This window comes from Pongo pygmaeus, chromosome 18 (assembly GCF_028885625.2).
Source record: "Pongo pygmaeus isolate AG05252 chromosome 18, NHGRI_mPonPyg2-v2.0_pri, whole genome shotgun sequence".
NCBI lineage: Eukaryota > Metazoa > Chordata > Mammalia > Primates > Hominidae > Pongo > Pongo pygmaeus.
The window spans coordinates 20614061-20627802 of record NC_072391.2 but is presented as its reverse complement, the minus strand read 5'-3'; the positions used below and the strand labels follow the sequence as shown (position 1 = coordinate 20627802).

Here is a 13742-nt window from a genome sequence, read left to right as displayed (position 1 = left end):
TGTAGCACCCACAGATATGGAGGGGTGACTGTATATTGTTATATAATTACAGAGGATACTGTGCTTCCAGGATTCTCTCATTAAAGGCAAATAAAGTGGGCTCTGCGAGATGTTTCAGAGCTCTCTCAGACCACTGCCAGTCCTGATGGTCTGGAGAAGTTCATAGAATTGGGAGATCAATTAGTATCGAATTTCCAGTTACCCAACTGTTTACATTTTTCCTATTTTTAGATTGTGTTAACAGAAATGTACTATGATGGGTTCCATTGTTCCTTTTGTGATACAGACGACCTGGAAACAGTCCATGAAAGTGACTGTATTTTTGCCTTTGAGACTCCCAAAATATTTAGGCTTGAAGGAATTCTCAGTCAAAGAGGTAAATGAGCTCCTGTTTCCATAATGCCACCTGGGTTTGCAGGTTTAACTATAGTCTACCCTTTTAGTTGTCTATTATATAATGATATACATTTTTTTTAAATTGTGGTAAAATACACATAATTTTTTTATGATGGTATAATGGTAAAAATCTTACAGTAATATTTTCCTAGAAGAAGGCAGCTCTTACTGTTTTAGGCAAAGATATATCCATAGTTTAGTTGGGAAAACCTCTTATTGAGATTCAGGACTGACTGTGACCTCCTTTAAGTAGCCTTTTTGGCATCTTATCATGACATTCAGGAGGATATACTATGCCATAGGTTGTTTTTTTTTTTCTTTTTAATTTTGCTATCACCTCTTAAGATTCTGACATTTTTGCTATAGAATGTTTTCTTGGTACCTGCTTTTAAGAAATTTGCATGTAACTCTTCATTGATAGGCAGCAAAATGAAGTAAAGCCCTGGACAGTAGTGTTCCTCTTACTGTGGTTTGGGCTGTGATTTGGAACTTAGCTTGTCTCCTCACTGTGCCTGGAGTTACGGGGTTATTCTGATTTTAAGAGTTACCAAGCAACTCAGACTTTGCTCCTGGCCACAGCATTCTTCAGGGTTCCTCCTAGGGCTCCTCTTCTTTTGCTCTACCCTAGTGGTTGTTAATGCATCAGTATTACCTGGGAACTGGTTAGAAATGCAAATTCTTGGTCCCTACTCCACACCTAGTAAAGGAGAAACTCTGGTAAAGAAGCCCTTTAGGTAGGTGATCATGATGCAAGCTAAAGTGAGAACCGCCGCTCTTATCAGGATTTTCCATGCCTTGATTTTTTGAACTGAATTCCCCCCCAGCCTCAACTTTTCTTTTGATTCCAGTTCCATTCCTTGACTTCCACCTCCCTACTGGAATTTCGACTTAGAAATCCTACAGGTGTCTTACCCTTAGCATTTCTTTCTTAGATTGGTTGCTCCTGCATTTTTTCTAGAAATAATGGCACTACTATCCTCTTCTTCACTCAAACTGGATCCAAGCTTGATAACTTCTCCTTCAAAATTCTCATAGAGCTGTTGACACACACTGCATTTTTCGCCTTTATTCTACTGCCACTGACATAGTTCAGGCCAGTCCCAACTGAGCTTTTCCAGTAAGTTTTTATCTTTACCACTGAGCTTTCTCCTTTCTAGTTATTTCTCCACAGACTTACTCTAATACACAGTTCTGATCATGTTACATGCTATTGATTTACCAGTGATTCCCCTTTTCTAAGATCAAATCTAAACACCTTGGAAGGAGCATAACGCCCTCCTCCCCTGCCATGATTTGGTCCTTGCCTTTCTTTCCAGTCTCTCTACTCCCATTTCCTCTCCTTCCTCAGGTCTTCTCTTTCAGGTTACTCTGTTTCTCAGACATGCCATGTGCTTTTCCATGTTCCCTACCATTTGCTGTGCTGAGGATTCACTTCTCCAGCTTCTATTCTCGTTAGCTCCTGCTTTGTCTCCCCAAGGTACCTTCCAGTCTCCCCATCCTGCCAAGCTCTAAGCAGTCACTATTCTACTTTCTCTCTCTCTCTTTTTCTTTTTGAGACAGAGTCTTGCTGTGTCGCTCAGGCTGGAGTGCAGTGCATGATCTTGGCTCACTGCAGCCTTAGCCTCCCGAGTAGCTGGGATCACAGGCGCATGCCACCACACCTGTCTAATTTTTATATTTTTAGTAGAGATGGGGTTTCACCATGTTGGCCAGGCTGGTCTCGAACTCCTGACCTCAAGTGATCCACCTGCCTCAGCCTCCCAAAGTGCTGGTAATCTTACAGGCATGAGCCACCACACCCAGCCCACTATTCTTCTTTCTGTTTCTACAGATTTCCCTAGTCTAGACTTCCATATAAATGGAATCATACAATACGTGGTATTTTGTGACTGGCTTTACTTAGTGTGATGTTTTCAAGATTCATTCATGTTGTAGCATATATCATACTTAATTCCTTTTTGTGGCCAAATAATATTTTATTGTTTGAATAGATCACATTTTGTTTATTCATTGTTAATGAACATTTGGGTTGTTTCCACCTTCTGGCTAATATGAATAATGCTCCTGTGAACATTCCACACAAGTTTTTGTGTGGACTTATGTTTTCGTTTCTCTTCATACCTGGGAATAGAACTGCTGGGTTGCGTGGTAACTCTATGTTTAATCATCTGGGGGAACTTACAGACTGTTTTCCAAAGTGGCCACACCACGTTACATTTTTATCAGCAGTGTTTGAGGGTTCCAGTTTCTCTACGTCCTTGCCGACACTTGATTATTATCTGACTCTTTAATTTTAGCCATTGTAGTGGGTATGAAGTGGTATCTCATTATGGTTTTGATTTGTGTTTGTGACTGACATCATGTTGAGCATCTTTTCTTGTGCTTGTTGGCCATTTGTATATTATATTTGGAAAAATGTCTGTTCAAATATTTTACCCATCTTAAAATTGCATTGTTTGCTATTTGTTGTTGAGTTTTAGGAATTTTCACATATGCTGAATACTAGACCCTTATCAGATATATGATTTGCAAATATTTTCTCCCATTCTGTGGGTGGTCTTTTAACTACCTGATAATGTCCTTTGAAACATAAAAGTTCTTAGTTTTGTTGAAGTCCAGTTTATCTATTTTTTTTTTTTTGCTTGTGCTTTTGTTGTCATATCTGACACTTTATCAAATCCAAAGTCATAAAGATTTACCGCATAATTTCTTTTAAGAGTTTTATAGTTTTAGCTCTTATATTATAGTTTTTTGAACCATTTTGAGTTAATTTTTTATGTGCATGTGCATGTGTCTTTTTAGTAGCATGATATATAATCCTTTGGGTATATACCCAGTAATGGGATTGCTGGGTCAAAGGGTAATTCTAATTCTAGATCCTTGAGGAATTGTGACACTGTCTTCCACAATGGTTGAACTAATTTACACTCCCACCAACAGTGTAAAAGCATTCTTATTTCTCCACATCCTCTCCAGCATCTGTTGTTTCCTGACTTTTTAATGATTGCCATTCTAATTGGCGTGCGATGGTATCTCATTGTGGTTTTGATTTGCATTTCTCTGATGAGCAGTGATGATGAGCACTTTTTCCTGTGTCTGTTGGATGCATAAATGTCTTCTTTTGAGAAGTGTCTGTTCATATCCTTTGCCCACTTTTTGATGGGGTTGTTTTTTTCTTGTAAATTTGTTTGAGTTCTTTGTTGATTCTGGATATTAGCCCTTTGTCAGATGGGTAGATTGCAAAAATTTTCTCCCATTCTGTAGGTTGCCTGTTTACTCTGATGGTAGTTTCTTTTGCCGTGCAGAAGCTCTTTAGTTTAATTAGATCCCATTTGTCAATTTTGGCTTTTGTTTCCTTTGCTTTTGGTGTTTTAATCATGAAGTCCTTGCTCATGCCTATGTCCCTAAAGATATTGCCTAGGTTTTCTTCTAGGGTTTTTATGGTTCTAGGTCTAAGATTTAAGTCTTTAATCCACCTTGGATTAATTTTTGTATAAGGTGTAAGGAAGAGATCCAGTTTCAGCTTTCTACATATGGCTAGCCAGTTTTCCCAGCACCATTTATTAAATAGGGAATCCTTTCCCCATTGCTTGTTTTTGTTAGATTTGTCAAAGATCAGATGGTTGTAGATGTGTGGTTACTTCTGAGGCCTCTGTTCTGTTCCATTGGTCTGTATCTCTGTGTTGGTACCAGTACCATGCTGTTTTGGTTACTGTAGCCTTGTAGTATAGTTTGAAGTTAGGTAGCGTGATGCCTCCAGCTTTGTTCTTTTTGCTTAGGACTGTCTTGGCAATGCAGGCTCTTTTTTGGTTCCATATGAACTTTAAAGTGGTTTTTTCCAATTCTGTGAAGAAAGTCATTGGTAGGTTGATGGGGATGACATTGAATCTGTAAATTACCCTGGGCAGTATGGCCATTTTCACGATATTGATTCTTCCTATCCATGAGCATGGAATGTTCTTCCATTTGTTTGTGTTCTCTTTTATTTCATTGAGCAGTGGTTTGTAGTTCTCCTTGAAGAGGTCCTTCGCATCCCTTGTAAGTTGGATTCCTAGGTATTTTATTCTCTTTGAAGCAATTGTGAATGGGAGTTCACTCATGATTTGGCTCTCTGTCTGTTATTGGTGTATAGGAATGCTTGTGATTTTTGCATATTGATTTTGTATCCTGAGACTTTGCTGAAGTTGCTTATCAGTTTAAGGAGATTTTGGGCTGAGACGATGGGGTTTTCTAGATATACAATCATGTCATCTGCAAACAGGGACAATTTGACTTCGTCTTTTCCTAATTGAATACCCTTTATTTCTTTCTCTTGCCTGATTGCCCTGGCCAGAACTTCCAACACTATATTTAATAGGAGTGGTGAGAGAGGGCATCCTTGTCTTGTGCCAGTTTTCAAAGGGAATGCTTCCAGTTTTTGCCCATTCAGTATGATATTGGCTGTGGGTTTGTCATAAATAGCTCTTATTATTTTGATATACATTCCATCAATATCTAGTTTATTGAGAGTTGTTAGCATGAAGAGCTGTTGAATTTTGTTGAAGGCCTTTTCTGCATTTATTGAGATAATCGTATGGTTTTTGTCATTGGTTCTGTTTATGTGATGGATTACGTTTATTGACTTGCATATGTTGAAGCAGCCTTGCATCCCAGAGATGAAGCCAACTTGATCATAGTGGATAAGCTTTTTGATGTGCTGCTGGATTCAGTTTGCCAGTATTTTATTGAGGATTTTTGCATCGATGTTCATCAGAGATATTGGTCTAAAATTCTTTTATTTGTTGTGTCTCTGCCAGGCTTTGGTATCAGGATGATGCTGACCTCATAAAATGAGTTAGGGAGGATTCCCTCTTTTTCTGTTGATTGGAATAGTTTCAGAAGGAATGGTACCAGCTCCTAGAATGTGGCTGTGAATCAGTCTGGTCCTGGACTCTTTTTGGTTGGTAGGCTATTAATTATTGCCTCAATTTCAGAGCCTGTTATTGGTCTATTCAGAGATTCAACTTCTGCCTGGTTTAGTCTTGGGAGGGTGTATGTGTCCAGGAATTTATCCATTTCTTCTAGATTTTCTAGTTTATTTGTGTAGAGGTATTTATAGTATTCTCTGATGGTAGTTTGTATTTCTGTGGGATCAGTGGTGATATCCCCTTTATCATTTTTATTGTGTCTATTTGATTCTTCTCTCTTTTTTTCTTTGTTAGTCTTGCTAGCGGTCTATCAATTTTGTTGGTTTTTTCAAAAAACCAGCTCCTAGATTCATTTATTTTTTTGAAGGGTTTTTTGTGTCTCTATCTCTTTCAGTTCTGCTTTGATCTTGGTTATTTCTTGCCTTCTGCTAGCTTTTGAATGTGTTTGCTCTTGCTTCTCTAGTTCTTTTAATTGTGATGTTAGGGTGTTGATTTTAAATCTTTCCTGCTTTCTCTTGTGGGCATTTAGTGCTATAAATTTCCCTCTACACACTGCTTTAAATGTGTCCCAGAGATTCTGGTACGTTGTCTTTGTTCTCATTGTTTTCAAAGAACGTCTTTATTTCTGCCTTCATTTTGTTATTTACCCAGTAGTCATTCAGGAGCAGGTTCTTCAGTTTCCATGTAGTTGTACAGTTTTGAGTGAGTTTCTTAATCCGGAGTTCTAATTTAGTTGCACTGTGGTCTGAGAGACAGTTTGTTGTGGTTTCTGTTCTTTTACAGTTGCTGAGGAGTGCTTTACTTCCATTTATGTGGTCAATTTTAGAATAAGTGCGATGTGGTGCTGAGAAGAATGTATATTCTGTTGATTTGGGGTGGAGAATTCTGTAGATGTCTATTAGGTCTGCTTGGTGCAGAGCTGAGTTCAAGTCCTGGATATCCTTGTTAACCTTCTGTCTTGTCAATCTGTTTAATATTGACAGTGGGATGTTAAAGTCTCCCATTATTGTGTGGGAGTCTAAGTCTCTTTGTAGGTCTCTAAGGACTTGGTTTATGAGTCTGGGTGCTCCTGTATTGGTTGCATATATATTTAGGATAGTTAGCTCTTCTTGTTGAATTGATCCCTGTACCATTATGTAATGGCCTTCTTTTTCTCTTTTGATCTTTGTTGGTTTAAAGTCTGTTTTATGAGAGACTAGGATTGCAACCCCTGCTTTTTTTTGCTTTTCATTTGCTTGGTAGATCTTCCTCCATCCTTTATTTTGAGCCTACGTGTGTCTCTGCACATGAGATGGGTCTCCTGAATACCGCACACTGATGGGTCTTGACTCTATCCAGTTTGCCAGTCTGTCTTTTAATTGGGGCATTTAGCCCATTTACATTTAAGGTTAATATTGTTATGTGTGAATTTGATCCTGTTATTACGATGTTAGTTGGTTATTCTGCCCGTTAATTGATGCAGTTTCTTCCTAGCATTGATGGTCTTTACAATTTGGCATGTTTTTGCAGTGGCTGGTACCGGTTGTTCCTTTCCATGTTTAGTGCTTCCTTCAGGAGCTCTTGTAAGGCAGGCCTGGTGGTGACAAAATCTCTCAGCATTTGCTTGTCTGTAAAGGATTTTATTTCTCCTTCACTTATGAAGCTTAGGTTGGCTGGATATAAATTTTGGGTTGAAAATTCTTTCCTTTAAGAATGTTGAATATTGGCCCCACTGTCTTCTGGCTTGTAGGGTTTCTGCCGAGAGATCTGCTGTTAGTCTGATGGGCTTCCCTTTGTGGGTAACCTGACCTTTCACTCTGGCTGCCCTTAATATTTTTTCCTTCATTTCAGCCTTGGTGAATCTGACAGTTATGTGTCTTGGGGTTGTTCTTCTCGAGGAGTATCTTTGTGGTGTTCTCTATATTTCCTGAATTTGAATGTTGGCTTGCCTTGCTAGGTTGGGGAAGTTCTCCTGGATAATGTCCTGAAGAGTGTTTTCCAGCTTGGTTCCATTCTTCCCATCACTTTCAGGTAGAGCAATCAAACATAGATTTGGTCTCTTCACGTAGCCCCATATTTCTTGGAAGCTTTGTTCATTTCTTTTTACTCTTTTTCTCTAACCTTGTGTTCTCACTTTATTTCATTAATTTGATCTTCAGTCACTGATACCCTTTCACTTGATCGAATTGGCTATTGAAGCTTGTGCATGCATCACAAAGTTCTCATGCCATGGTTTTCAGCTCCATCAGGTCATTTAAGCTCTTCTCTTCATTGTTTATTCTAGTTAGCCATTCATCTAACCTTTTTTTCAAGTTTTTAGCTTCCTTGCGTTGGGTTTGAACATGCTCCTTTAGCTCAGAGAACCAACCTTCTGAAGCCTACTTCTGTCAACTCATCAAAGTCATTCTCCATCTAGCTTTGTTCCATTGCTGGCGAGGAGCTGCAATCCTTTGGAGGAGAAGAGGCGCTCTGGTTTTTAGAATTTTCAGCCTTGCTGCTCTGGTTTCTCCCCATCTTTGTGGTTTTATCTACCTTTGATCTTTGATGTTGGTGACCTACAGATGGGGTTTTGGTGTAGATGTCCTTTTTGTTGATGTTGGTGCTATTCCTTTCTGTTTGTTAGTTTTCCTCCTACTGATCAGGTCCCTCAACTGCAGGTCTGTTGGAGTTTGCTGGAGGTCCACTCCAGACCATGTTTGCCTGGGTATTACCAGTGGAGGCTGCAGAACAGCAAATATTGCTGCCTGATCCTTCCTCTGGAAGCTTCGTCCCAGACGGGCACCCGCCTGTGTGAGGTGTCTGTTGGTTCCTACTGGGAGGTGTCTCCCAGTTAGGCTACATGGGAGTCAGGGACCCACTTGAGGAGGCAGTCTGTCCATTCTCAGAGCTCAAATGCCATGCTGGGAGAACCACTGCTGTCTTCAGAGCTGTCAGACAAGGACCCTTAAGTCTGCAGAAGCTGTCTGCTGCCTTTTGTTCAGCTATGCCCTGCCCTCAGAGGAGGAGTCTATAGAGGCAGCAGGCCTTGCTGAGCTGCGGGGGGGCTCTGCCCAGTTCGAGCTTCCTGGCCGCTCTGTTTACCTACTCAAGCCTCAGCAATGGTGGATGCCCCTCCCCCAGCCAGGCTGCCGCCTCACAGTTCGTTCTCAGACTGCTGCACTAGCAGTGAGCAAGGCTCTGTGGGCATGGGACCCACCGAGCCAGGCACAGGAGAGAATCTCCTTGTCTGCTGGTTGCTGAGACCTTGGAAAAAGCGCAGAAGTGTCTTTTGGGCAGAAGTGTCCTGTTTTTCCAGGTACAGTCTGTCACAGCTTCCCTTGGCTAGGAAAGGTAAATCCCCCGACCCCTTGAGCTTCCCAGGTGAGGTGACGCCCCACTCTGCTTCAGCTCACCCTCCGTGGGTGGCACCCACTGTCCAACCGTCCCAATGAGATGAACTAGGTATCTCGGTTGGAAATGCAGAAATCACCCGTCTTCTGCGTCGATCATGCTGGGAGCTGCAGACCAGAGCTGTTCCTGTTCGTCCATCTTTGAATGGATCCACGTCATTCCTTTTTAATGGCTGAACATGATTCCATACATACATATGCATGTACCACATTTTGTTCATTAATCTGTTGATGGGCATTTGTTTTTTTCCTACCTTTTGTCTATTGTGAATAGTCCTACTATGAGCATTTGTGTACTAGTATTTGTTTGAATACCTGTTTTCAGTTCTTTTGGGTGTATACCTAGGAATGGAATTGATGGATCATGTCATAATTCTATGGTTGTCTTCTTGGGGAATTGCCAAATTGTTTTCCACAGGAGCTGGATCATTTTACGTTTCCACCAGCAATAGATGAGAGTTCTAATTTCTCCACATCTTTGCCAACATTGATTTTTCATCTTTTTGATTTTAGCCATCCTGGTGAATGTGAAGTGTTACTTCATTGAGGTTTTGACTTGCATTTCTCTTATAGTAAGTGATGATGAACATCTTGTCATGTGCTTGTTTGGCCATTTACATATTCTCTTTGGAGAAATGTCTATTCAAGTCTTTTTCCCATTTTAAATTGCATTATCTTTTTGTTGAGTTGTAAGAATTCTTTGTAAGGATGTATAATACTAGACCGTTACGGGATATATGACTTGCAAGTATTTTATTCCATTCTCTGGGTTTTTTCTCTTTCTGGATAGTGTTCTTTGATGTACAAAAGTTCTTCATTTTGATGAAGTCTGTTTTTTCTTTTGTTGCTGATAATTTTGTTGTCATATCTAAGAATCCGTCACCACATCCAAGGTCATAAAGATTTACTCTTGTGTTTTCTTCTGAGTTTTGTAGTTTTAGCTCTTACATTTAGGTTGTTGATACATTTTAAGTTAATTTTTATAAATTGTATGAGGTAGGGACCAAACTCCATTCTGGGACAAGTAAATATTTACTTGTCCCAGCACCATTTGATGAAGAGATTGTACTGTCCTCGTTGAATGGTCTTGGTGCTCTTGTTGAAAGTCCTTATTTTAATTCCTCTTTTACTTCACCCTCTACTTCCAGAGGCCTCTGGCGCCTCCAGTTTCTGATTCTTTTGGTGATCTTGTATATTGGGTTGGCCAGCTTTCTCCAATGCCAGCTTACAATTCAGTTTTGTCTGGTCTACTCATATTTACAATATTTTCTAGATAGTCTATTATTTCACTTCTTCTTCTTTGACCCAGGTGCTTGTTTGTCTTTCTTTTCCAGTTGTTACATTTCCCCGTATGTGTTTTTGTTTGGATTGTTTCTAATTTTATTGCATTACAGTAAAAAACACCTAAATTATCTTGTCCAGAGGGCCTTTCCTCACTCCCTTTACCTGCAGGCTGGCTGTTGAACTCCTGCTCTTCTGTTAATCTCTCACACCAGTGTGTTATGTGGAAATGATTTGTTTTCTTCTCTGTCCTTCCCACCACACTGTGAAGTCCTCTGGAGCTGGGGCCACATTTTGCTTTATCTTGCTATACCCAGCAGTGCAGTATAGTTCTTAATATGCAGCAAGAGCCCAGGTAATGTTTGTTCAACTGAAAGTTTCTCAAAATCCTGTTCCCACCCCAGTTGCTTAGGGTTAACACTAAGCTTCTATTTATAAGTGAATTTGGTGAATCCAAAGGTTATTGTATTCTAGCCAGAGACTGCCTTATTGAGTGTGCATTAGCCTCTATCCTAAGGCCTTAACAGATGTTTTGTTCAATACATAATGAGGCTACTGCTTTCCCCACATTACCAGTGAGGAAGCTGAGACTTGGAGATGAAGTAACCACTCCCAGCTCACACAGCTGGCAGTAAATGCGTCCACAGTTTGAACACAGAGCTTGATTTCTGTGCAGTTGACAATGTGGCATCCCCTCATCTCGTCAGGAGTCCACATCAATTCTAGGAGAACAGGTCTTCCCACCCTTACCTCTGCCAAGAACCTGGGAAACGAGTTTATTGTCTCAACTTCAGATATCTATTATTTTTATTTTCTCATACCAGAGTTTAAAATGGTTAGGAAGTAAGATCTACTCCTGTTCCTTTTGTGATTTCTTTATGGTGTTTAAGCTTAAAAAGTTTTCTTCCCTCTAGTGGCTTGAAAAAGATTCAGCTTTTTTCTTATTTCTAGTTTTTATGTGTTGTTCTTTTAAACTCCATCTGGACTTTATATTGGCATTAACTATGTACTTGTCATTTTAAATTGTTATAATGTTGAGGTATCTTAATAGGTTCAGTGAGTCTTAGATTGCTGAGTATTGAGGTTATTGCCAGCATTCTGCTATAAATACTTTTGTGTAAGCCATTTGTATTTTATTCTCTTTCTGGTGGTGTTATTATTTATGGTGGTGGTAGGAGGGGTTTCTTCTCTTTTCCAGCTGGGGTGTCATTTCCCTAGGCTGTACTTCCAAAGGATTAAAGGAATGAACAGGTAGTCAGGCATTTATTGGGGTTGTGCTGGGTGCTGAGTTGCTGGGTACTTTGATTGACAGGGAGCTCTGCTTTGGAGCATTTGGGAGGATCAGTACTGTGCCTGTCAAATATATATTTTTGTTAACTTTAATGTGGATTGATCCAGTCTAGTAGACTGTATTCCAAGTTGGAAGATTCTCCTGATGGCTCTGAGTCTAGTAGGTGTAGTGTGTAATTTACCTTTTATTTCTTATAAGTCTGGCTCTTTAATCAGGGAGAAGAAACTGCTATTTAATATTGAAGAACATTCCACATATTCTCATCTTTATTTTTTAAAAATTTGTTTGATTACTGGTTGCATGACCTCACTAAATTTTCTTGGTGAATCATCTTAGCACACATGCCCTTCTAAAACTATCTAACATTCACTGAAGTGCAGTTTTAATTTTCAGTTTTTAAGATAGGTAAGGCTAGTTTAAAGGAAATAATAATGGATGCTAAAGAAATTCTCTAACGGCTAGATGAGTAATCTAAGTAGGATGTTTCTTTTTTTGATTGCAGTTTAATTTACATAATGACATTTTTAAAAAAAATTTTCTCTGTTGGGTAAATTTCTTCATAATGAGTGAATAAAAATAATTTTGAAGAGATAAAATGAGTTGTTTTTATTCTATTTCAGGAATTCATTTAAACAACAACCTAAACCACTTGAAATTTGGCTTGGATTATCATAGACTGTCTTCTCCTACACAAACTGCAGCAAAGCAAGGGAAAATGGATTCGCCCACCTCAAGAGCAGGCAGCGACAAGATTGTCCTGTTGGTGTGTAACCGAGCCTGCACTGGGCAACAAGGGAAAAGGTGAGAACCAGATTATTTTCCAGTAAGTACCTAGACTGTAAAAGTTCAGTATTTTCAAACATTTTAAAAAGCATGGGCAAAAAGTTCTTACTTTTCGTAGTTAATTTTTGATTCTGATATTTAGAAAGAATACATGTACAAGTTGACCTGATTTGGGGGGTTGGTTGGGGGAGAGTAAAATTAGGAATCTGGGTTTTTTTTGTTGTTGTTGTTGTTGTTTGTTTGTTTGTTTGTTTTTTGATATGGAGTCTCGCTCTGTTGCCCAGGCTGGAGTGTAGTTGCGCAATCTCGGTTCACTGCAACCTCTGCCTCCCAGGTTCAAGCGATTCTCTTGCCTTGGCCTTCTGAATAGCTGGGATTATAGGCGCCAGCCACCACACCCAGCAGATTTTTTATATTTTTAGTAGAAATGAGGTTTCACCACGTTGGTCAGGCTGGTCTCAAACTCCTGACCTCAGACGATCCGCCCGCCTTGGCCTCCCAAAGTGCTGGGATTATAGGCGTGAGCCACTGCATCTGTCCAGGAATCTAGTTTTTAAACTCCCATTTCATATGTATATTTTCAGTTCAGGCTCCTCTTGGGGCTGTAGACCCATTTCCAGCTACTTTCCTGATAGCTTTTTAATTTTTATTTTTTTAATTCTTAACATGTCTACTTGGATGGTGCCATGTCCCTCAATCTTCTGTCCCAAATTGAACTTATGTCTTATGTCCCAGGCGTCACCGCTCCACCACCAGTGTCAGGGATTGGTGGAGAGGGAGTATAAAATCCCAGGGTTGCTAAGAGAGGGCCCAGACCGAAGAAGGTTTGGTGGAAAGCAGAACCTTGGTCTCCATGTAACTGCTCCTAAGCCTCAGGCTCCCTTGCCCTGCACGTCCTGTTGCTTCCCTGATTGACCTTCTCCGTGACCTGTAGCTAAACCTTCCACCAGCGCTTGAGAACTTAATTTGAACCGGATCCTTTCCCAGACCCCTTTCTCCTCCTCCTCCTCCTCCTCTTCCACCTCCAGGTGCCCAACAGCCCCCTTCTCCTCCTTTCCCTTCCCTTCCCTCTCCTCCCCTCCCCCTCCCCTCCGCCTCCCCGTCCCCGTCCCCTTCCCTCCCCCAGCCCTAAGCCACCCCCGCCTCTGTCCTGGCCGCCTCAGGGCTCCCTGAGAGGACCAGGACATGTCGGTGTGGTGGCTGCTCTTTTGGCTCCTCCTGCTGGGATTTATCAGCCATCACCCCACCTATGTGAGTAGACGCTGGACCCGCGGGGTTTCTTCCTTGTTAGCGGGCTGTGTCACGCGGCATGAAATTACACAGCTCAGGCCTGTAATCCCAGCACTTTAGGGGGCCGAGGTGGGCAGATCACTTGAGTCCAGGAGTTGAAGACTAGCCAGGGCATCATAGCGAAACCCCATCTCTACAAAAAATTCCAAAAAAGATTAGTCGGGCCTGGTGGTGCATACCTGTTATTCCAGTTAACGGAGAGGCTGAGGTGGGAGGATCCCTTGGGCCTAAGAGCTGGAAGTTGCAGTTAGCCGAGATGGCCCCGCTGCACTCTTGTCTCAGAAAAACGAAATGGACCAAAACAAAGTGAAATATCATTTGATTTGTGTCATCTGGTTTGACGACTTTGTTTTTTTTAGACAGAGTCTCACTCTGTCGCCCAGGCTGGAGTGCAGCGGCAAGATCTCGGCTCACGGCAACCTCCGC

The 13742-nt window shown here is 40.8% G+C and overlaps 1 protein-coding gene across 5 annotated transcripts in view; it reads left to right on the top strand.

The window, feature by feature from the left end:
- The window catches only part of LOC129015285 (ubiquitin carboxyl-terminal hydrolase 31-like), a 107847-nt gene extending 95807 nt beyond the window's left edge, over positions 1-12040 (top strand). Inside the window, exons 10-11 of one of the 5 annotated variants that reach the window (XM_063655203.1) lie at positions 287-376; positions 11864-12000. In XM_063655203.1, coding sequence (XP_063511273.1) covers positions 287-308 — 22 coding nt within the window. In that variant the 3' untranslated portion in view covers positions 309-376; positions 11864-12000. Of the gene's footprint in view, positions 1-231; positions 377-11863 lie in introns of those variants that run through there. The other 4 variants (XM_063655202.1, XM_063655205.1, XM_063655208.1 and 1 more) reach the window with 4 other exon arrangements.
- Positions 12041-13742: the final 1702 nt, after the last annotated feature.